Source organism: Peromyscus californicus, unplaced genomic scaffold, assembly GCF_007827085.1.
Source record: "Peromyscus californicus insignis strain IS unplaced genomic scaffold, ASM782708v3 Scaffold_4__1_contigs__length_199733344, whole genome shotgun sequence".
NCBI classification, from domain to species: Eukaryota; Metazoa; Chordata; class Mammalia; order Rodentia; family Cricetidae; genus Peromyscus; species Peromyscus californicus.
The window spans coordinates 84,635,426-84,659,321 of NW_026294562.1; the positions used below are offsets into that span (position 1 = coordinate 84,635,426).

The following is a 23,896-nucleotide window of genomic DNA, read 5'->3' on the forward strand; positions in this document are numbered from 1 at the left end:
CACACACACAGACACACACACAGACACACACACTTTCTCCCTGACTAAAAAGGTCTCATATAACTTCAGCCCAAGTAGAACTGAAAGGTCACTCTGAGAAGCCAGCTCTGTGACCAGAGCAAGAAGTCCAGGGGCATAGAACAGGAGCAGGGCAAAAACAGAAATTTTTCCAGACTAGCAAGGAAAGGAAACCATGGAATTTTGTTTGTCAGCTGTGGCTTTTTCACAGAACATAAATTGGGTCCTTGGGAGCCATTTGTCACAAGGGCTTTCCTAATACGGGTCACACCCTACTGTTTCTTGATGGGGACCTGACCTTAGCAGCTAAAAGGAAGTGTCTCCACCTTAACCCCTTGCAAGGAGCCTCTTTCCTTGTCTTTATGAAAAGCTGGACAGTAGGAGAGAGTTGGCTGTCCTCAGATCAGTTTGCACAGAGCTCTGCTGTTCCCATAGTAAGTGTGAGGCTCACACCTTACTCCCTGAGACTTGGTGACATTCAGACAAAGGCTGAAAAAGATAAATTGCTCCTGGTCAGCATACTGTGTTAGCCAAGGGTGAAGGAGAGGCACTTGGTAAAATCCCCAGGTCCATTTCCTACCTGGGAACCAAAAGGCTGATTGTGAACGTCCATCAAAAGTGATGGTACCCAGAGAACCAGTAGGCAGCTTCGCTTTTACATTGTTATTGGGAGACCTCGACATTTCTACCTCAGTCAGTTTGGATTCTGATGTTTTATTAAAAGAGAGGATCCCAAGCCAGATGTGTGATGTGCACCTATCTTCCGAGCTACTGAGGCAGGAGGACTGCATCAGTCCAGAAGTTCAAGGCCAGCCTCGGCCACACAGTAAGACCTCAGTAACACACAGAATTAAGGTAAAGATGAAATGGGACATCAAATGGCAGGATGTTTCCATAAAAGACTAAAGCAGTCCTTCTAATTGTGAGGCCTCCTCCGGACTCTTCCCATCAGGAGGTGGGTTCTCTTCACCTCTTCTCCCTCACAGATGACCCGTGTCTCACTTTGACCGACAGAGCTCAGTAGAATACAGCTGAGGGTCACTGTAATGTAAGGCTTGGCTTTCTGAAGCCTTGAGCTTCCATATTGTACCCTCATGAAGACAGCACCATGTGAGACATAAAAACTAAGACAACTAGATGACACGGGTGGACAGGAAGAAGCTACTTGGAAGACAATGGCAGCCATCCAGCAGCAGCCATGTGAGCTGACATCCTCTGAAGCCTGGACGGCCAGCCAACCCACAGACTACAAACTAAGAAAACAAAGCAATGATGGCTGCTAAGGATGGCAGGGCCAGCTTCCACGGTAAGATGCCCGTGTTCCAGCAAACAACTCCGTACCATGCTCACACAAGCTACACTAATGAAACTCAGAGGGGCACCAAAAAATTGAAATAAAAAAGACAGGGAAGTAAGAGGCAGATTTGTTGCAAAAGGGTCCAGAGGGAGAAAGGGGGGAATGAGAGAGGGTAAGGGGGTGATATGAACAAAATACAATGTTTACTTGTAGAAAATCATCAAAGAAGAAATTTTTTTAAAAAAATGAAGAGAGCGGCTATCCTACGCCACCACACCTCAGGTTAACTGCCAAGCAGTGGTGAATGGATGGAGTGGACGTGGATGTGCACCTGGTTGTTTGACCACCACTGACAATCCACATAACAGCTGCTTCAGGGACTTGGCTCTCCATTCTCGGTCTCCATGATTTGGGTCACTGGGAGTCTCTCAGATCTCCCAAGTTGCATGGTTAATCATGATTGTCAACTTCCCAGAGTTTAGAATCACCAGGGAAACAGGCCTCTGGGCATGTAAACCAAGGATGATCTAGACTGAGTAAATTAAGATGAAAAGAACCACTCTATGTGTAGGTGGTACTATTCCCTGGGCTGTGGTCCCAGACTACAGTAAAAGGAGAAAGCATGCCAAACACAAGTCTCTCTCTGTCTCTGTCTCTCTCTCTCTGTCTCTCTCTGTCTCTGTCTCTGTCTCTCTCTCTCTCTCTCTCTCTCTCTCTCTCTCTCTCTCTCCTCTCTGCCTGACTGTGGAAACAAAGTGACTTGTGGCCTCAGGTTCCTCCCTTGGTGACATCACTACCTCCACCTCCACCATGATGGACTATATATACTCTCAAACTGTGGGCAGAAACAAACCCCTCCTCGCTTAAGTTGCTAGGCTATAGGGTCAGAGGTGAGCCAGTTCAGGACAGAAGGCAAGGGAAAGCCAGTGGGACCAAAGAAGACATGGCTGGGAGGTCCTGCGGCAGAGGAGACCCCGGGTCCAGCCACTCCCCAGGAGCGTTCGTCTACATCTTCCCTGTCCCGCCCCTCCCCCTTTAACTTTTCCCACAGTTAGCTTCTCTTGGCTCCCTTTGCCCCCACGGGAGTCTCGGCAAACGTCAGAAATTTCTAATTCCATCTTATCTCAGTAAAAATGAAAAGCCCTGGGGAACACAACGTGAGTCACTCTCGGCAGAGGGGATAAACAATGACATCATGTTTCCAAGTGAACTGAAACTTCTTTCCCACAAACTTACCATTTTTATAAATCCATTGATCAGGTGGGCCAGCATCCTCTTCTCGTCCTCAAGCGTGAGAGCGCTGGGATCAATAATGGTGCATAATTAACACGGAGGCAGCAAATGTAGCCGCCCGAGGAGAAGAGCTCCAGAGGCGGGCGGGTTAGAGTGAGGCTACTGTGCATTTTCTAGATGCAGAAACTCCCAACAGGCTGCCTGTCTATCTTTAGATGGAAGTGTTAACCAAAGGGGACAAAATTCAAATGTATGTCTCTTCTCCCTGGCGATGCCATCCCAAAGCACAGTTATCAACAGCACAAGAGAAGGCAACTTTCTCTTCTTTAGAAATCAGACAGCAAGCCCTGATGTCAGAGTTCGCACTTCAGAGAAAACCTGGCGTCTCCTTATTTTTAAAATTTTCTACTACACATCAAAGAACTTTCTTCTCTTTTTTCTTTTTTTTCCCCTCAAGACAGGGTTTCTCTGTGTACCCCTGGCTGTCCTGGAATTCACTCTGTAGACCAGGCTGACCTTGAACTCACAGAGATCCGCCTGCCTCTGCCTCCCGAGTGCTGGGATTAAAGGCGTGTGCCACCACCCTTTTTATCAAAGAACTTTCTAATGAACACTCACACACTTGCCATCAAGCTTCTATCATCGACATCTTGCGATGCTTGTTTTATCACCTGACTACCTATCCCCACCTCCATCCATCAATCACCTTACTTTTGGATGTGTCTGAAACAGATCTCACTTATATTCTGCAGAAAATTTAACACAAATATAAATTTCAATTCCTGAGTCTAGTTTGATTATACACACAAATAGTTTGCCAAATTTATTTTTAGAGTTTTCAAAAATTTGGGGATGGAGATTGAGTTCAGTGGTAGAACGATTGTCAAGCATCGTGTAAGGCCCCTGGGTTTAATCTCCAGGAACAAAAATAAATAGGATTGAGAGTTTTTGTTTGAGTTGGGCGGTGGTGCAAGCCTTCAACCCCAGCACTCGGGAGGCAGAGCCAGGTAGATCTCTGTGAGTTTGAGGCCAGCCTGGTCTACAGAGTGAGATCCAGGACAGGCTCCAAAGCTACACAGAGAAACCTTCTCTGGGGTGGGGGGGAGTTTTTGTTTGGCTCATCATAAGGGAAAATACATTTTGACAAACATTGCCCTGTTCTTTGATATACAATGTGCCCTCAGTTCTTTTCAATTTTAGTATTTGAGATAGGGTCTCACTATGTGGCCCAGGTTGGCCTCCTGCCTAAGCCTGGAGTACTGGACTAGAGGTGTAGGGCACCATGCGTGGTGCCCCTCAGTTCTCTGAGACAATATTTTCCAGCCTCCTTCATAGCTAAGTGTGACAATGTGAATGCAGTGAAGTGTGACTCTTCCAAGTGTTGTCCCTCAGAGGAAGCAGCATGGGCTGGACTGTGGACATGGCCTGTGTGGACATGGCCTGTGTGGACACAGGCCACCTTCCAGCAGGAAGATGAGGGTAGCACGGCTCTGGGATACCAGAGCAGCAACACAGAAGGACCCTGGATCCTTAGGAGATCCAGTACCCAAGAGCTACCATTCCCCACTCAGGTCTCCTGAGCTAAACACTACCTTGCAAATATAACTGTGTACCTTTATTTCTGTTTTTGCTCAATATAAGTCTACTGGGTCCATTTATTATGAAAATGTATTGTTATTGTTGTTGTTAAGACAAGACCCCACCTGCAGTCTGTCCTTGAACTTGTGACCCTCGCCTTAGTCTTCCAAGTGCTGGGATTACTGGTGTGTGTCACTTCGCCTGACAAACGTGTAATGATACTGATAATGCTTGGATTTTTATAACTACTCATGAATTTGAAGGCATAGTTATAAAGATTCTAAAATTAAAGGGAGGAAAAAGAAGAAAAGCATCCTGTGGATGATGAGATTCCAAAGCGACATTCTCAATTCTTAAAACACTTTGAGTGAATCAAGCTGCTGTGCAAAAATTCTTGGAGATTAAAATAGCCACCAACAACTTGTAAGATGGAAACAGCCTTTGAGTGAAAGGCTAAGGCTTGAGGCTAGGCCTGTGCTCTCAACATTCTGGGCACATAAAGCCACTGTAAGAAGTGGAAGCTATGTCTTTTGCAAGTTAAATAACAAGGTAAGAATGAGATACACTAAGAGGCTATGCTACTGGCTGAGGGGGCTGCCACTGTACCATCACTGCGCTCAGGAATCTCGAGGAGACAGAATTTGAGTTCACTTGCACAAAACCAGCCCCTTCTCCCCACCAGAAATCCCTCCATAAAAACATTTGCTATCTCATTTTTCTTTTAAAGGTTGGCCTGTGCTCCTTGCTCTGTAAGACTGGAGTGTTGTTTTCAATAGGAGCGTGTGTGTGTGTGTGTGTGTGTGTGTGTGTGTGTGTGTGTGTGTGTGTGTGTGTGTGTGTGTGTGTGTGAGAGAGAGAGAGAGAGAGAGAGAGAGAGAGAGAGAGAGAGAGAGAGAGAGTTCATGTGCATTGTGTGCATGAAGGAGCCTGCAGAGGTAAGAAGAGGATGTCAGATCCCCTGGAAATGGAATTATAGGCAATCGTAAGCCAACATGTGGGTCCTGGGAATCAAACCCAGGTCCTCTGCAAGAGCATTAAGCACTCTTATTCACTTTGCTCTCTCTCTAGCCCCAGTTTTCGGGAATCTAGACCAGATCAAGCTGTTCGCAGCAGCAGCTTATAGATGTCACTCCCTAATGCACCCCAGCAACGCTGCATCTCAGCTTTAAAGGCACTTACTTCACAGAGTCATGCATGGTCTTGCAAATGTGCAAAAGGGCATTGAGGATGACGGGGTCCTTGGTTGGCTCCTGCTGGTGCCTAGAAGACATTAAGAGACCATTGTAAAAGCTCTGTCCATGGCCATGGAAGACTGGGTTCTGTTTTCAACAGCTCTATGAGAACCCCAGATGCTCTGTCTGGTACTGCGCACAGGCAGCAGCGATCAGTGAGACACACTCTGGTTTCCCTCTCAGCTCCTCTGTGAGTCACAGGAGCGCTCCTACACATCTGACCGCTCCTGGTTGCAAAATCACCGTAAGCCATTGCCTGTGCCGGGCAAAGGAAAAGTGTCTTTTACCATGATGAACACCTTCTGCAGCTGCCCACAACCTGCATGGAAGTTAAGTGCCAAGCAAAGCATGACAGGAGCAATACCCCAAATGAATTTTCATGTAAGGTAGGTGTGTTCACACCACATATACTAAAGATAAAGCAGTCAATATTAATCGTTAGGAAAGAATTCATTTAAAAAAACTGTATTTCTCATTATTGTGTGACCTTGTGTGGGTGGGTGCAGGCATGTCACGGTATGTATGAGGGGGTTAGAGGACAACTCTGGAGTCAGTTACATGGGTTCCGGGGACTGAACTCGGGTGGTCAGGCTTGCACAACCAGTGCCTTACCCCATGAGCTATCTCACTGGCCAGGAATTGATCGTCTAGAAAGGTAAGATGAGAGGCAGCAAGACGGCTCAGTGGGTAGAGGTGCTGTGGCATGTGCACACACATGCATGCACATGCATGAATACACACACACACACAATTTAAAAAAAGGGAACAATACACAGAATATTTTGGAGTAATATCAAACTCAATTTTCTAAACTCAACCATATTTATGTTCTTAGAATTCAGAGCAATTTTCATTACCTAAGAGAACCAATGTGAAATCACAGGTAAACCGAACTAGTTACATGTTGTCCATTTACATTTAAAATTAGCATGCGACTTTAAAAATGGGTTTTCGTCTTTGTCCACAGACTGTCACATCACCTCACCTCCCTCCACCTTTCTGGACCACACACGCCCTCACTTGACTTTCCTTTATCTCACCCACATCACTACCTGAACTTAGTACCTCTTTTCTTTTGGTCTCATCACTTAAGACACAGAGGGGGTTTTATTCTTGTTTTTGGTTTTTGTTTTTTTTTTTTTAAATAGAATCTGGTTGCCCAGATTGGTTTCAAATTCTAATTGCCCTAAGCAATCCTCCTGCTTCAGCCTCCTGAACAGCTGGAACTGCAGTCACATGCCCACATGTGTGTGCATATGTGGTAAGCCCTCAATGAGTATGTCCAAGGGTAGTTGCATGTGACATTCTCCACTATTTGACAGGCACTTTGTGTATCTCTGTTTGGAAAGATGATGTTCTATCTTGAACACTTAGTATTTTAGAATAAAAAAAATCTAAATTAAAATTAAAGTCCTGGGAAGATGGCTCAGCGGGTAAGCATGCTTGCTGTGTACGCATGAAGACTGGAGTTGAAATCCCTAGTTCCCTTATAAAAAGCTGTGCACTGCCTGTACATTATTGCATGGGACACTGCTAGCAGGCAGTGTAAGAACATGGACTTAAGAAAACGACAGGAACTATATCAGAAAATGAATCTGAAGTCGTCCGCTGAATACCCAGCACTGAAGATGGCCGTCTTTGCACCGGTCCCCTCCGAGTCCGTTTTCATTCTGTAAATGTTGCTCCACAAGCAGTCCACGCATCTCCTTCGTAATGAATTTAGTGGCACAGTGCTGCAACCACAGTACTCAAGAGGCTGAGACAGGACGGTACCGCAAGTTCGAGGCTACCCTGGGCTGCACAGCAGGTACCAGGGCAGCCATGACTATTCAGGGCCCTCACTGATGCAAACAAACACCAATCCTAATGCAAAGAAAGACTCCCTCCAAAGCCATGCTGAAGAACTGTGGCCAGCATCCTGTCAACATCTGACAGTTTGGTTTGTACCTGATCTTTTTTTTTTTTTTTTTTTTTTACATTTACTTATTTTGAGGAGAGGGTGTGCTCCATGGCATGTGCATGGAGCTGGTTCTCTCCTTCCATCATGGGAGTTCTGGGGACTGAACTCAGATCATCGGGCTTGGTGCCAAGCACCTTCATGCACTAAGCCAATCTCTCTAGACCTCCTTTGGCTTTCTTAAGCATTAATTACTAACTTTTTTTTAAAAAAAAAGATTTATTTATTTATTATATATACAGTTTTCTGTCTGCACATATCCCTGCAGGCCAGAAGAGGGCACCAGATCTCATTACAGATGGCTGTGAGCCACCATGTGGTTGCTGGGAATTGAACTCAGGACCTTTGGAAGAGCAGCCACTGCTCTTAACCTCTGAGCCATCTCTCCAGCCCTAATTACTAACTTTTTATCATGATGCCTGATATTTAAAAAATTATCATGGGGCCAGAAAGATGTCTTAGCAGCTAAGAGCACTTACTTCCATGTTCAATTCCCAGTGCCCAAATGGGGCTTACAACCACCTTAACTCCAGTTCCAGAGGATCTGATGCCCTCTTCTGACCCCCATGGGCTCCTGCATATACATGGTACATATAACATACACTCAGGCACACACACATACATATAAAATAAAACTTCAAAGATCTTATGTTACATATATAAGCATTTTGCCTGCATGCGTGTGCGCGCGTCATGTACATGCCTGATGCCTATAGAACTCAGAAGAGCATATGATATTCTAGAACTAGAGTTATGAATGGTTGTGAGCTGTACGTGCATACTGAAAACCGAACCCTGGTCCAGCACAAGAGCAGTAAGGACTCTTAACCACCAACCCATGTTTTCAGCCCCCAATAAGTAAAAAAAAATTTTTTGGCGGGGCAGGAGTTCATTTCAGCTTATGGTTTACATGACAGTTTACAGTCTGTCATGGAGGGAAGTCAGGAATTCAAGGCAGGAGCTAAAGCAGAAGCTACCGAGGAAGGCTGCCTACTGCCTCTGCTTGCTCAGTTTGTTTTCCACTTTCCTTAAAATAAATTATTTCAAATCATCTACATATATAAATATTCTCTCTCCTATACACACACACACACACACACACACACACACACACACACACACACACACACACACACGCACACACACACAACAAGGTCTTGCTAGCCTTGAACTTACCATCCTCCTGCCTCAGCCTTCTAGCAATGGGATTATTATAGGAATTAGTCATTGTGCCGGCATGGCACCTGCTTTTAATGTGTTTCTCCTTGTGGTATTTAGGGATGGGGGTATACACACATCACTAGGCTTCAGAGTGCATCAGCCATCAACACACTTCACAGAGTGCTAAGAACCATGTCCTGTACTCACTTGATGAAGGCTTCCATGATGCACTTGCAGACCTCTACTCGCACACTCTCTTTCTGGAACATGTCCAGAAACGGCAGAAACTTTTCCTAAGAATAGAGAAAGCACTTGACACAAATAAATGGAAATAACTTGTGAGTCACTTGGGAGAGGGGGTTCAAATAAGCAGAAGGAATGTTTGGGAGTCCTCTGAAGGACCTGACTTGGAATTCTCTCTCTCTCTCTTTTTTTTAATGATTACAGACTGAGCACCCTTAATCTAAAATCTGAAATCAAAGACGTTCCCAAAGCTGTACTTTCTAGTGCCAACACAATGCCCCAGATTGAACGCTCTGCTTGTGACTGGTATGTTGTTCGGCCATGTGGGCACAGAACATGTCAGGCAAGTGCTGTATCCCTGAGCTGCATCCTCAGTCTCTTGTACAGAATTATTAAGATGTTATATGAAGCCAGGCAGTGGTGGCGCACACCTTAAATCCCAGCACTCGGGAGGCAGAGGCAGGCGGATCTATGTGAGTTCGAGGCCAGCCTGGTCTACAGAATGAGATCCAGGAAAGGCGCAAACTACACAGAGAAACCCTGTCTCGAAAAACAAAATCAAACAAATAAACAAAGGATATTATATGAAACTCTGCCTTTGTATAAAGGTAAACATAAAATGAAAGTAAATTCTGTTTAGACTTGGGTCCCATTTTAAGGAATCTCATTGTGTGTGTGTGTGTGTGTGTGTGTGAATAACCCCAAATCCAAGAACAAAACACCACGTATGGAGCACTTCCTGCCCCAGGCATTTGGACAAGGGGTGCTCAAACAGTAGCAGGTGCAGCACACAGCCCTCTGATAAGGAAGGACTTAGACAGAAACAGCATTCTTCACTCCATTTGCGTGTACTGTGTTTCCAAATGGTGCTTAAGTCATATGGAAAAACTGCTTGTCAGGGGGACAGCACCTCAGTGCTTTACAAAAGAAGCGAGTGTCCTGGCCTGGGTAGCATGAAACCCTGAGAGCAACAGAGAACACAAGCCTCCAGAGGTCATTAAGAAACGCTGCTTACCACTGAGAAAAGAACCGAGAAGTCGTGGAAGTGGGCTATGACCTTCTTAATTATTGACTGGAGCTGTGGAACAGAACACAAGAACATATCTTGTTTAATAAGACCTGTATGTTCTAAAAAGGCAGCCCTCCTTCATAACTCCCCACTACAATCACAACAGAGTTAGCCTGGATTGCTCAAGGAAGGAAAAATAGACCAGGTTAGACCCTGCCTCAGTTGGTTGCCCTTCTTACTCTACCTCCTCCTTTAGAGTCCTGGGGACTATGCCCTGGCCTCAGCTTCTTCTGCGGGGCAGTATCCATGAGGATTAAGTAAGACTGTCCATGTGCTCACTAGGAGCCTGGTCTGCAATGCTCTCTACTTACCTTTCAAAATGGAAGGTCGTCCAAGATTGCCTTGAGCACAGTATGTTGCCAAGGGTAACCTGGAGCGCCTAATTCTTTCGCCTCTACCTCCCCAGTGCTGAGAGTACAGGTGTGTGCCACTGTGCCTGTTCTATGTGGCACTGGGGAATCGAATCCAGAGCTTTGTACGTGCCAGGCAAGCACTCTACCAACAACCACACCTCTGGATCTCACCTTGGCCTCTGTGGCTGGTCTAGGAGACCACAAAAAACCCAGTCCACAGCCCCACACAACTATTCAAGCTATTAGCGAAGCATGGAAGCCCCCAGAACCAATGTGGAACAGATGAGTGTATGCCAATAAAACTTTATTCACACAAACAGGTGATGGGCTACAAGTGGGTATTGGCCACAGATTGCCACCCCCATTTATAGTTTACCATGGTCCTGCATTTCTTTATTACTTCAGTGAGAAGAAGATGATGGAGTTTTACCACTGGAGGCAAGGGCCACTGCCCCAAAGATCTTGCCAAGTCTCAGAAATGCCCAAAGCCTCATGTCTACTGCCTTCACCCTGAGATATACACTGTCTTGGTCAAAAGGGCTTGGCCTGGGAGAATCAAGGAGATGCTACTTCTAAATAAAAGATAATTACTGGCCTTTGGGTGCCATCCAGGACACTCGCTGACAAACACCTTGTTTATACTGGAAACTGTTACCATATCATCTCTCAAGTTCTACAAGCACAAAGTAGAAATGCACAAGCTTACTTCTTAAGGAAGCAGCTGGCCAGGTCAGTTGAGGGAAAGACTAAGAGGGTCTCAAAAGTCAGGAAACAAAGGTAGGCACCTGTAGCCCCAGTTCATCAGGGCACTGGCAGGAAGATAGTGAGTTCAAGGCCAGCCCGGGTAAGACATGAGAGATATCTCTAACAAAGCAAAAACTTCATGACAAGCAATGTTCCAGGGCATTATAACGTATTAGAATATTCTTGTAACATGAATCCTAAACAATCTTACAATGAAAAATAAAACCTCTGGGCGGTGGTGGCGCACACCTTTAATCTCAGCATTCAGGAGGCAGAGTCAGGCGGATCTTTGTGAGTTCGAGGCCAGCCTGGTCTACAGAGCGAGATCCAGGAAAGGCGCAAAGCTACACAGAGAAACCTTGTCTCGAAAAACCAAAAAAAAAAAAAAAAAAAAAAAAAAAAACCCGGAGCCAGATATTGGGATAAATGCTGAAAGATCAGAGACAAAGGAACCAGCCACTAGAGAAACTTCTCACCACTACTGGCCGAATGGGAGGCGAGATCCTGTCTCCACGAAAACTCTAACTGAAAGTCTCTGAGTCCTCGGATGAAAGGCACTTGGTTCCTGTCTCCTCATGCCATAAATGTCTTTCTCCACGCAGCCATTTCACTTCCTCCCTAGTGCTGGGATTAAGGGCATATGACTTCCTAAATACTGTTAGCAAAGGCATGAAATCTCAAGTGCTGGGATTAAAGTGTGAGCCACCACTGCCTGGCTCTGTTTCTCTCCTAGACTGAATTAATCTCATGTAGTCCAGAATGGCTTTGAACTCACAGAGATCCAGATGCATCTCTGCCTCCCAAGTGCTAGGATTAAAGGCGTGTGCCACCACTGCCTGGCATCTATGTTTAATCTAGTGGCTGGCTCTGTCCTCTGATCCTCAGGCAAGCTTTATTTGATACACAATATATCACCACATATTCTCATACAAGGCAACTAATCCCTTTGAAACAAAATCATTTTTGCATAGCTACATGTATGTTCTGGTTTTAAAGACAGGGTTTTCCCCAGTAACATTTCATTTGGCAATGCAAACTGAAAGCACTGTCCAACACCATTTACTCCTCAGAGGATTCCACCAAAGCTAACACTTTTCTTCCTTTGCTATATCCCCTCACTCAACCACCCACGACGGTGGAATTTATAAACACGGTGTGCCTACTTTAAAATTTGTTTTGTAATAATTTCAAGTTTACAGAAAAGCTGAAAGTATTACAGCAAGAGCTCCTTCACATTCTTTACCCAAATTTTAATAATGTGACCAATGTATCTGCTACGGTTTGAACAGGTGTCGCTCAAGGGTCCATGTATTAAAGTCTTGGTTTCCTGAAGGACACAACTGGGCGAGGGCAGAGTGTTAGAAAGGTGGGGGCCCTGGTGGGAAGCCCTCAGGTTACTGGGGTGTGCCCACATCGGGGACTGTGGGACTCAACCATCCCTGGTCTCTTCACTGTCCTTGGCAAGGGTGTATTACTAGTATAATAGCGTGGTAAATTGTCACGTGCCTTTTGAGCTTACTGAGAAGTTGGCTCTGGAAACATTTCAAGCATGTCTGTCTCAAAGTGTCCTCCAAGGCCCCTTCTTTAGGGATGGGCTGCCCCCCCAAACTCCATAGCAGGGAAGGAAGAGAACAGTAAAACAGCCTGAAAGCTGTGTCCCTGAGAACAGGTTGTTACTGTTTATCACATGACATAAAGAACGCCTGTGGGTAGGGAAGAGAACAGTTCATCCACGGGAGCTCATCCATGGACAGAAAGCTGGACTGATCCAAGGGTGTCAGCCTCAACTGCCCCTGCGGTTGTCCGCTGCATGCTGGGAGCACTTGATTGGATGACGTGACTATGCACACGGAAACCTCACCTGAGGGAATTGTCTGGCACTTTCTTTCACTAGGGGAACTCCAGCTAGCTGCCTTAAAAGGGTCTGACTTCCCCATTGATCGATTTCTGCAAGATGTTCTGAGCACCCAATTCAATGACATTTTACTACCTATTTACCTCCCTCTCGGTATTTATCCTTTTACTTTGGCTTAAACGTAATAAGCTCACTCATTCAAAACTGAAATACGGCTATTGGAGACAGTTCTCCGGGTGACCAGCAATGTAACCAACAGGAGCAACTCCTGAGGTCTGCAACCTTCAAAACTGTGAGCCAAACCAAACCAAACAGCAACAATAACAAAAACTTCATGAGTTGATTACCTCGGATAATTGATTGCAGTGATCAATACTAACAGTGCCTGGCATTTTCTCCATGAAAGACAAACTAAATTCCCTTAAACCATGAGAACAACAGCCCTCATGCCTTAATACTGCATTTTGCATTTCCTAAAACAATCTTCGTCACTGGCATCCACTTTGCTGCTATCAAATTCGGCTAGTTTCACTCTAATATGAAAAGACTCTGTCACCCACAGTCCAATCTCATAAAGCCTCACTAGGTCCCTCCTAGCATCACCCTTGGTCTCTTCTGTGTGGATCCAGGCTGGGGTCAAACATCGCATCTGTGATGCTTTTCTTTTTTGGGGCGTGTGTGTGTATGTGTGTGTGTGTGTGTGTGTGTGTGTGTGTGTGTGTGTGTGTTTGCATGTGTGTGTAGGTCTGTGCAGCACATGCGTTCTGTGTATGTGTGTAGTTCTGTGTGGTGTATGTGGTGTATGTGCATGCATGGTGTGTCTATGTGTAGGTCTGTGTAGAGTACTGTGGTGTGTGTAGGTCTGTGTAGTGCATGCATGTGGAGGTCTATGGAGTGTATGTGATGACTGTGTGTATGTGTAAGTCTGTAGTACATGTGGTATGTGTGTAGGGGTGGGTCTGTAGTGTATGTTGTGTATAAGTATGGGTAGTATATGTGTAGGTCTGTGTAGTGTATGTTATATGTACATGTGTGTATGCACAGAGGTCACAGGAACACGCTGGGTGTTCTCCTCTATCATTCTCCACTTTACTCTTTTGAGATGGGGGTCTTTCTCCGAACCTGAAGTTAGGCTGCTGGCGAACAATCCCCAATGCCCCCTCATGCACAATTATGCTTGGCTTTTTCCTTGGGTGCTGGGGATCTGAACTCAGACCATCATTCTTGCAAATCAAGTACCCCAACATGGGCAGCTACTCCTCAGTTCTCCTCGGTTTCCTTTGGTGCTGACTGGAAGCCCGCCCGGGAGAGGCTCTTCAAGCTGTCCTCCTTCTTTTTCACATCCCCATCAATGTATGCCATGTCCAGAACTCTAAGATCAATGTTTGATCACTTCCTTATTTTCTGGCACACATTAAAAAAAAATGCTGAGCCACTGAGAGGGCTCAGAAGGCAAAAAAGCCAACAACCTAACAACCTGAGTCTGATTCCCCAGGACTCAGACAGTAAAAGGAAAGAACCAACTTCCATAACTGTTCTCTGGCCTGCACATGTGCTATGGCACACATGTACCCATCCCCATTTTACAGGAGACAAAAGTGAGGCCCAAAGCTAGGACGTGGCAGAGCCGAGATTAAACACAGGATTCCAGGGTGTACCCTTTGATCAGTACATGAGTACTTCATTCAACAGAACAAGATCCCCACAGTGGGAAAGGAAGCCTCTGTTACCTGGGGGTAGGAGTCCTCAAATGCTCGGTCCGGAGTCATGTGCTTGATAACGTCAGCCAGAACGGTGTTCACTTCTCGTTTCTATACAGGGAACATAAACCAACTCTGTTGTTAGGCTGGGACCACTGGCTTTCTTCCTGGAGGAAGACACTGACACACTCATGATACAGGGCTGGGCAGACAGCTTAGTGAGCGCTTGCCCAGCATGTGTGAGGCCCTGGGTTCATCCCAGTACCAAAAACCAAACACACAAACAAAATGCCACACACCTTCCAAGAAATAGTTTCAAATATTCTGAAAAAATAAACACAAGGAAAGAAATCATGTCCATATCCTCAGTCTAGTACCACCACACTCAAGATGGCTATGTTACTCTAAGTCAGTACTGAACACTGTTCTAGAAAGATAAAGTCATTTAGGCTACTTTCTGCCTACCTGACCCAGGTTCCTGCCTCAGCGCCTGGAAAGTGAGCAGTGAGGCTATGTGGGAAGGGTATAGACTTACCCCTTATAAGCCATTTGCCCTAACTACTCACGTCAGTCATTTATGCCAGGAGTCAGCCATGTACAGCCTAAACACAGCCTACTGTTATATAGCTAACAAGTGAAGACTAGCTTCATATTCAACTCACAGAGAGATGGTATTTGTGGTAGTATGAATAAAATTGGTCCCCATAAGCTCATAGGGAGTGGCACTATTGGGAGGTGTGGCTTTGTTGGAGTAGGTATGGCCTTATTGGAGGAAGTGTGTCACTGTGGAGGCAGATTCTGAGGTTTCATATATGCTCAAGCCACACTCAATGTGTCAGTTCACTTCCTGTTGCCTGTGCAAGATGTAGAACTCTCAGTTACCTCTCCAGCACCATGTCTGCCTGCATGCTGCCATGTCTTACCATGATGATGATGGACTGAACTTCTGCACTATAAGCCAGCCAGTTAAATGTTTTCCTTTATAAGAGTTGCTGTGGTCATGGTGTCTCTTCAAAGCAATATAAACCCTGACTAAGACACTGTTTTATGACAGCAAAAATTTTGAGATTTGAATTTCAATGTGCATAAGGATGGTTTATAGGAACCCAGTCATGCTTCCTCATGCACTGTCTGCTGTAACACCATAAGCCAGGAAGTTTAAAGATGGCAGAGGTTTCCTACTCATGGCCCTAGAGGCCAGGAAGTCTCAGATCAGGGCACCTGCAGATTCAGTGTCTGGAGAAAGCCTGCTCCTCTTCACAAGGCCCCCCCATGATGGGAGGGGTTAACAGACTTCTTTGGGATTTGTTTTAAGGGCACTAATCCCACCCACAGGGCTTCACTCTCATGACATGATGCATCTTTCTAAATTATTCTGGCATCCTTGAGAGAGTTGACAAGAGTCGATGACTCACACTCACAAAGCTCCACTTCTTAACACTGAACTCGGGGAACAGGTTTAAGCCCGTGAATCAAGGAGGCAGGGTGGACACAAACATCCAAACCATAACCCTGCACATATGAGGACCTGAGTTCAGATCGCTAGCACCCAGCTATCCTGTAACTCCAGGACTGGGGATAGCTGGGAACAGAGTGAGTGGAGATGGGAGGATTGTTGGGTACCAGCCTACTCAAAGAAGCTGAGAGTGGTATGAGGCTTCTTCCTCTGGCCTCTGAATGCAAACATACACACAAACACTGAGCCTTCCCTCACTCCAATAATAATAAAAAATAAGATGGATGGCTAGAAAGATAGCTCAGCAGTTCAGAGCACTTGTTATTCTTTAACAAGGACCAGAGTCTTCAGTCCAATGACCACATCAGGTAGCTCACAAAAGCCCATAACCTCAGCTGAAGGGACCCGACTCTAATGCCTCTGGCTTTCAAAGGCACATACAAACACGCATGCATTCTCTACCCCACCCCACACACACTAAAAATAAACCTTGAAAAAAGAAAACCGGCTCTAGATGATGACGGTGATGATGTGGTAACGGGAAGACACCTGGTAATGACCTCTGACCTCCACATGTGCATACAGAGTCCACATATACTCACATCAAAACATTTTAAAAATCATGTTTCTAAAACAAGCGTACTCTGGTAAGAAGGTCAAAAGAGCCCGCTTCTACCTGCGTCTAAAGTCCTTATTCTTTGATGAGCCCAATCTTCCCCAATCCATAGTTCTGTCTGCACTCAGAGAAAGAAATATCTGTATTTGCTTGTGGGTGGGAAGCACATGCAGGCTCTGAATATTTGAAAATGCTAAACAACAACCACATTAAATAAAATAGAAAAAAAGAAAACACCGCCTACTAGACACATAGCAATTTACAAAGCATTTGAGCATCTTAGTTCCTGAGGGGCCACTGTTTAGCTTTGTCTGATGCGGTACTACCCAGACTGATGTGCCAGTGTGGGACACACTTGCTGACAACACATGCTAACGCCTCCCATACCTTCACATTTAAGATCTGGGCCCAGTGGCATTTGCCAACAGACTTGAGCCCAGGACTTCGAGACCTGTCTGGACAACACCGTGAGACCCCATCTCAAGTACCACTGCAACATTCCTAAGTGACCAGACTCTGTTGTTATGGTAACCATTAAACCACAAAACCCTTAGGAAAACAACCCCACAGTCATACCTACCGTGAAATGCCTGCAGGTGTACTCCACCCATACCTCAGCACAGTTAATGTAGTCCTACAAAGGAAAGGTAAAAATAGCTTTAGAGTGAGCACACCACCACTAAACTTTCGCCACAAGTTCACAGACAAATTCTCAAGGGCTCTGACAAAAGAGAAATATGGAAACGCCTGGCTTACGCTTATGATTTGAATATGAATGTCCCTCACAGCTCCCACTGCTGGGGCCTTTTGGGAGGCTATGGAACATCGCGGATAGGAGGCAGAGCTTGAGGAGGTGGTCCTTTGAGGGCTGTAGCCCAGCCCCGCCTCCAGCCTGGACTCTGCTTCCAGCATCCACCAAACTGTGACAGGATACAGCACAAGCCGCTGCTGCTCTTCAGCCACCTCACCAGCCAGCCCTTATACTATCTTTTCAACTGTGAGCCAAAACAAACCTCCTCTCTCGAGTGGCTTCTACCGGATGCTGGGTCAGAGTAGCACAGTGCTTAACTGACTGACACACATTACCATGAAAAGCAAGTTACAAAAGGAAAAAAGTAGCCTGCCCTCACTATAGACTTTGACCCCAGCATTGCTCCTTAGGCCAAGATGCAAATCTGTCGTGCTTAAGGAGCCCTGGCCGTAGGATCTCAGCAGAAAACCCCGGGAGGTTGGTCTGACTGAGCATTCAAGGTTTGCTTGTTGCTTTAAAAATAAAGCATTTGATCTACAGAAGGGCTGTAAATCTACCCTATAAAAGGGTTTGAAAAGCCCTAAAGGGGTCTAGGAGGTGACTCAGCAGCTAAGAACACCTGCCACCAAGACTAACAACCCATGTAAAAAAAAGCCTGATGCTCTGGTGCACACTTTTAATCCCAGCACCCAGGATCTCAATGAGTTCCAGGCCAGCCTGGTCTACACGGAGTACCAGGTTAGCCAGGATTGAAAACAAAAAACAAACAAGACACAGAAGGAGGAAAGCCCATGGGCAGCTAGCATGGAACAGCTCAGAAACAAGGTGGGAACAGGACCTGCTCCTGAAGCATCCCTCCGACATGCAAACACATACCAAGACACAAGTGCATGTATGTGCACACACATCCCTGATGGCCATGGCCATCATCACACGCACGACAGTAAATGACACTAGCCGGGCTGTCATGTAAGACTTTGGCAGCCCTGGTGTTCAACCACTGATCTTCAATCCTTTAGGGATCTCCTAGTGGATTGCTATTTAGAAATACACACTTGACTGATGAACTCTAGCTGCTCTTTGCACAGCTAGAAGACATCTAAAGCTTTTAATAGTAGTAACTGTATGTGTTTAGTGCCTCTTGGGGCATCAGACACAAGATATAATTGGGGCAGGAAAATTAAGAAGCATGTTTAATGTCATTTGTTCCCTCTATAGATTAATAAATGTTAATAAATGATACAAGGAGAGTTCCTTTTTTTTTAAGTTTGATTAGTAGAAATCTCATTTATTCATTTGTTTTGTTGTTATTATTTGGGTTTTGTTTTTTGAGACAGGTTCACCCTTATATAGCCCAGGCTGGTCTTAAATGCTTTATCCTCCTGCCTCAGCCTCTTAAGTGCTGCAAATACAGATCTGAGTCACCTTACATGGCTAAAGCTCAGTTTTTAAAAGTAAAATGTCTGGAGCTGGAAAGGCGGCTCAGCTGCTCTTGTGGGGAACCCAGGTTTGGTTCCCAGCACCCACATGGTGGTTCACAACCACCCATAACTTCAGTTCCAGGGAACCCAATGCCCTCTTCTGGCCTCCACGGTCACTGCGCACAAATGGTGCAGACATACGTGCAGGCAAAACCCCCGCACACATTAAAAAAAATTTAAGTGTATATGGTATAACTTCTACAAAAATTAGTGGATCTTAGGTCTAAATGGCCACTCACCTGAGGATTCTTCAATTTAGTGATGACTTTCCAAGCTTCATTGAGAATCTGAAGTCGATCATTCTCAGGAGGATCAGCCAAGGCCAAGTTTAGCCCCAGTGAATGGAAAAGAAGATGCTAAGAAAGTAGCAAACGGTTATGTTACAAGGGATTTTAAGTCAAAATATCTCAAGGTTTAAAAAGAGAAAGAAAAGGCTCCAACATGTCATCTGTCTCCAGGAAAATCTTCCTAAGGCTTTTTTCTAAAGTTTTACATATCCACCCAAACAACTCCATGAAACTCAAGGAGTTGCCAAAGCATCTCAGGTAGAGATTGCACTTAGCATGGGAGAACCTGAGCTCAGTTCCCAGTACACACCCAAAGTGAGCTGGCTTAGAGTAGTGCTCTAATTCGCACGTCATGTATAGTACTGGAGGATGTTTTCACTAATTGGGGAATGGAGAGAAAATGTGTGTGTGTGTGTGTGTGTGTGTGTGTGTGTGTGTGTGTGTATGCAGGAAGAGGCTAGAGATCAAAATGAGTGTCATTCCTCAGGAGTTGTCCACCTTGGTTTTTGAGACTAGGTCTCTTACTGGGACCTGGGAATGACCACTTAGATTGACTAGTCAGTGATCCCCAGGGATCTGCCTGTATCTATCCACTTCCCCAGCTCTGGGAGCACAAGCACACGATACCTACCATTCCTGGCTTTTTATATGGGCATCAAGTTCAGGTCCTCATGCTTGTAAAGTACTCTACTGACTAAGCCACCTCCATAGCCCAAGAGCAAAAAAAAAAAAAAAAAAAAAAGATGTGACCACATCTTTCCTAAATACTCCATGGTGACTCCATTCATGGTTTCCGCATTCAAGACCTGAGGCACAACAGTTACGTGACATTAATGATCCCAATCTCAGCCATCTTCCATCATGTCCTTTGGAAACAGAGCCTTCACCTATCTCCTCTAGGCCTCCATTGCCCCCACACCTGACTCTAGCCTCCGAAGGAATCAGGTAGACACCGTGGAGAGCCTACCTTGGGGAAGCCAGACTCGTCGCACTCTTTAATCATGCCAATGAAGTCCATAGACCTGGTGGCAATGAACTCGGCCCTGAAAGCTGACATCACGGAGTTCAGGAGCAAAGCACTGAAAGACACAGATGCCAAGTCACTCCAGCTTCCTCGGGACACAAGTCCTTTATTTACTTATTTGTCTATTTACTTTTGTTTGTATATTGAGAGCAAGGCTTTCTACGTAGCCTAGGAGAGCACCGAACATACAGCCTTCCCATCTCCACTCCTCAAATCTGGAATTATGAATAATTGCCACTGGACCTGGCCTGCAAGTCAGATTTAATGCCGGGGCATATACTGACTACCAAGAAGGATGACTGACAGCTTTTAATGGAAAGGTTAGGAAGGAAAAAACAATCAAAACAGCAGACACAGTAAGGGGCACTCCCTGGAGGCTGCCACAGGACTCACTGTATATTTTACACTTGACAATGTTTGAATGAACTGGACGGAGGGACAGGAAAATCAGCTACAGTCCAACTCACTTAAGTAGGAGTGAGCCTTCACAGGCTGATGCTCTAACAAAACTGAATGCTCAATAACAACATGGGTCCTTGTTACAAATATGTTTCTTTTATACAAGAAATTTCTTATGAAAGGGACCTTGAATTTTAGGTACTTGAGAAAAAACAAAACCCACTCAAGGATGTGTTGTATCTGCCACCAAGAGAGTACAAAGAGAACCTCATAGGCAGGAGGCAGGAAACCGAATGCATCCTGGCCCTACCACTTACCACAGCCCCATAAAGAAAGGGCTATTATTATCACCCCCATTTTGCAGAGGAGGAAGACTGAGGCATAAGGCTGTCAGGTTAGTGAGCCAAGATCACAAAGCTAAATTAGGATGGGGCTGAGGTCTGAGACCAGACAATTCCAATGCATTGTTCTGAACCTCCACACAGTCTAACCAGCCCCTCTGCTTGCTCTCACCCATGTTAAGAGTGGAAGCTCAAAAGAATAAACAGAAGCAAGTCATGGCTGAGGAGAGAGCTCAGCTGGTAAAGTGCTTATTGCACACATATGAGGGCCTGGACTCAAATTTCCAGAACCCATATAAAGATCTGGCTGTGGTGGTGAACACCTGTAACCCCACTGCTGGGCAGGCAGAGACAGGAAGGAACCTGGGGCTCACTGGCCAGCCAGTCTAACTGAATCAGTGACCTCCAGGTTCATGAGAGGCCCTGCCTCAAAATATAAAATGGAGTGCTATAGAGAAAGGCACTCAACACTGCCCTCTGGCCTCTGTGCATGAACTCAGACACACATAAACACATATAACACACACACACACACACACACACACACACACACACACGAGAGAGAGAGAGAGAGAGAGAGAGAGAGAGAGAGAGAGAGAGAGAGAGAGAGAGAGAGTCACTGACTCCAATTTCAAGCAGGTGCTTCTGTAAGTCTTCTAAGTACTTACTTGTTGCCTAGTTTCTTACATCTTTCCATCATCTCCGTCAGCAAAGCCTGGGAAGTTTAAGAGGAAAGGCATCAGCTTGGAGGACACAAAGCAACATCTCTAAGAGATTTTCAAAATGCTGTACTCTAAACAGCAGCCAATTTACATAATGCAGCTTCTCATAGTCCTCTGTGCTTGGCAAGGATGGGAAGGGTAAGAAAGTAAAGCAAGCGGCGGCGCCGCGCCTTTAATCCCAGCATTTGGGAGGCAGAGGCAGGTGGGTCTCTGTGAGTTCAAGGCCAGCCTGGTCTACACAGAGAAACTTTGTTTCAAAAAACCCAAACCAAACCAAAACAAAAAAAGAGCCGGGGCCAGGCATGAGTCCAGGGTCAGGGCCAGTCTCTCCAGGCACGGATGGTGAGACCTTGGTCAGACACCGAGTCAGACATGGGTGGCAGCATCCTACCCACAGTGTCACTACAGAATGATGCACCTCTGGATCCTGGGCATGAACAAGGAGGGAAAGTCTCTATGACACTCTTACAAAGGGCCTGTGGTTTTCTCAGTAACAGAGTCAAAAAGCAATCAACAAATGCCAGGCCACAGCTCAGTGCCCACTAATCACAGAAGAGCTTGCTCTTATGGACTCACCTCTCCCACCCAGGTGCACTACCATTCTCCCATTTCATAGACAGGAAACTGAGCCGTGGCATCACAACAGATTTTAGCCAGGCAGCAGCAGCCAGGGTCAACAATGACCCCAATGTGCCGGCACCAAAGACTGCATTCCTTGCCACATGTCCTTTCCTAAGTTCCAAGCGTGTCCTTCCCCTGAAGGAGAGCGGTATACTCCCGGGCACTACTAATGGCTTTGGAGCTATCTTAAGGCAATGGAGTATCTTCAAAAGAGCTCCTGGGTTTTCTGTTTTGTTTTGAAAAATCAATGCATGAAGTAGCCTTTAGGGCAGTGGTTGGGGAGTGGTTTTGTATAGTTACAGACAAGGTCAAGGCTAAGACAGAAGGGCTAATGCCAGAGGTCTAGACAATGAGCACTTGACCAGATGTCCAAATAACTGTCCTCTCTTCTGCATGCTTTGCCACAGGGCTGGAGGCCTGGGAAAACCAGACCCCTGCACACATGGGACATGGGCTAAGCCAGACATGGCAAGTGTTTCATACGGAGTGGAAACAAGGTTTATGTCTAAATCTAACCCTGAAGCCAAAGTAATTGTCACTGCACTTTTAGACTCCTTTTTTCAGATTCTGGACTCTGTCCCACATCAAACTGGATCCTGTTATATCACGCCCCCCCACCCCCACCCCCGCTCCAAAACAATCAACATGTAAAAACCCTAAATCCCAGTGAGACAGTATGCAGGGCCTTTGAGGAAGTACTAAGGTTAACTGAGGTCATCAGCATGAGACCACATCCAAAGGGTTGGCATCCTCATGAAAGAAGGTAGAGAGAGCAGGGAGGTTTGTACATAAAGGAAAGGACACAGGAGGGGGCAGCCATCTGCACATGGAGGAGAGAGGCCTCACCGGAGAGACCTTGGCCTTCAAGCCTCCAGAACTGTGAGACAGTAAAGGTCTGCTGCTCGGGCCTCCAGTCTGTGCTCCCTCCCTGGAGGGCCCGAGCTGCCTAACTATAGTCAACCACAGCCTTGCAGCCTCACTCTGCTTTCCTTGTGAATTTAGATTTGGCCATGTGACCCACTTCTAGCTGCTGAGACAGGGTGGGAAGTCTTCTAAGGGCTCTGAAAAAAAAAAATTAAACTATGACGTAAGGGTTGGAGTGGCTGCAGACACCTCGTTCCTAGCAGGGGGCTGCAGAACAGAAAGACAGATGGAAGTTGACTGGCCCAGAATGCCTTGCTGTTGAAGGACATACTGAACTATATTTGTCATCCAGGCTTGTCAACTGTCTGTTCCTGACAGCCAGAAGCATCCCTGCCACTGCTAAGATGCTGTCATGGCTTCCTGACCGCTTGAGATACACTGCTACTTGAAAAGTCACTCTTGACAACTAACACCACGTGCTATCTGAAAAAGCCGGGAAAGGGAAATTCTGTACAACTGTGATATCCACAGCATGCAAATGCTCATCCAGAACCTCCTGAAGGAGCAAGCTTAACACATGGGCCAATGTCTGGGGCACACGGGAGAGGACAGGGAGGTGACAGACAGGTCCCATGCTTTCATACGCACACCAACATACAGACATGCACGCGGGTATGCATAGGTGCATGCACGTACACAGAAATGTGCTGGCCATTTTTAGGTTTTTGGACAGAGTCCTGATGTGTAGCCCAGGCTGACTTGAAACTTGCTATGTAACCCAGTCGAGTCTCCAACCCTTAATCTTTCTGATTCAGTCTCTCAAGTGTGGGGCCACCATGCCTGACCCACTTAACGCTCCTAAAAAGATGAACTGAGGAATAATCATTTTAGGAG

General features: G+C 45.9%; 1 protein-coding gene across 3 annotated transcripts in view; it reads right to left on the minus strand.

The window, feature by feature from the left end:
• Vps35l (VPS35 endosomal protein sorting factor like) overlaps nucleotides 1-23,896 on the minus strand; it is a 109,576-nt gene that overhangs the window by 38,324 nt on the left and 47,356 nt on the right. For all 3 annotated transcript variants that reach the window (XM_052761151.1, XM_052761153.1, XM_052761152.1), the window contains 9 exons: nucleotides 21,464-21,510; nucleotides 19,999-20,110; nucleotides 18,984-19,100; nucleotides 17,093-17,146; nucleotides 14,471-14,551; nucleotides 9,735-9,797; nucleotides 8,684-8,769; nucleotides 5,306-5,386; nucleotides 2,552-2,615 (listed from right to left, as the gene is read on the minus strand). In XM_052761151.1, the coding sequence (XP_052617111.1) occupies nucleotides 2,552-2,615; nucleotides 5,306-5,386; nucleotides 8,684-8,769; nucleotides 9,735-9,797; nucleotides 14,471-14,551; nucleotides 17,093-17,146; nucleotides 18,984-19,100; nucleotides 19,999-20,110; nucleotides 21,464-21,510 (705 nt within the window). The remainder of the gene's footprint in view (nucleotides 1-2,551; nucleotides 2,616-5,305; nucleotides 5,387-8,683; nucleotides 8,770-9,734; nucleotides 9,798-14,470; nucleotides 14,552-17,092; nucleotides 17,147-18,983; nucleotides 19,101-19,998; nucleotides 20,111-21,463; nucleotides 21,511-23,896) is intronic.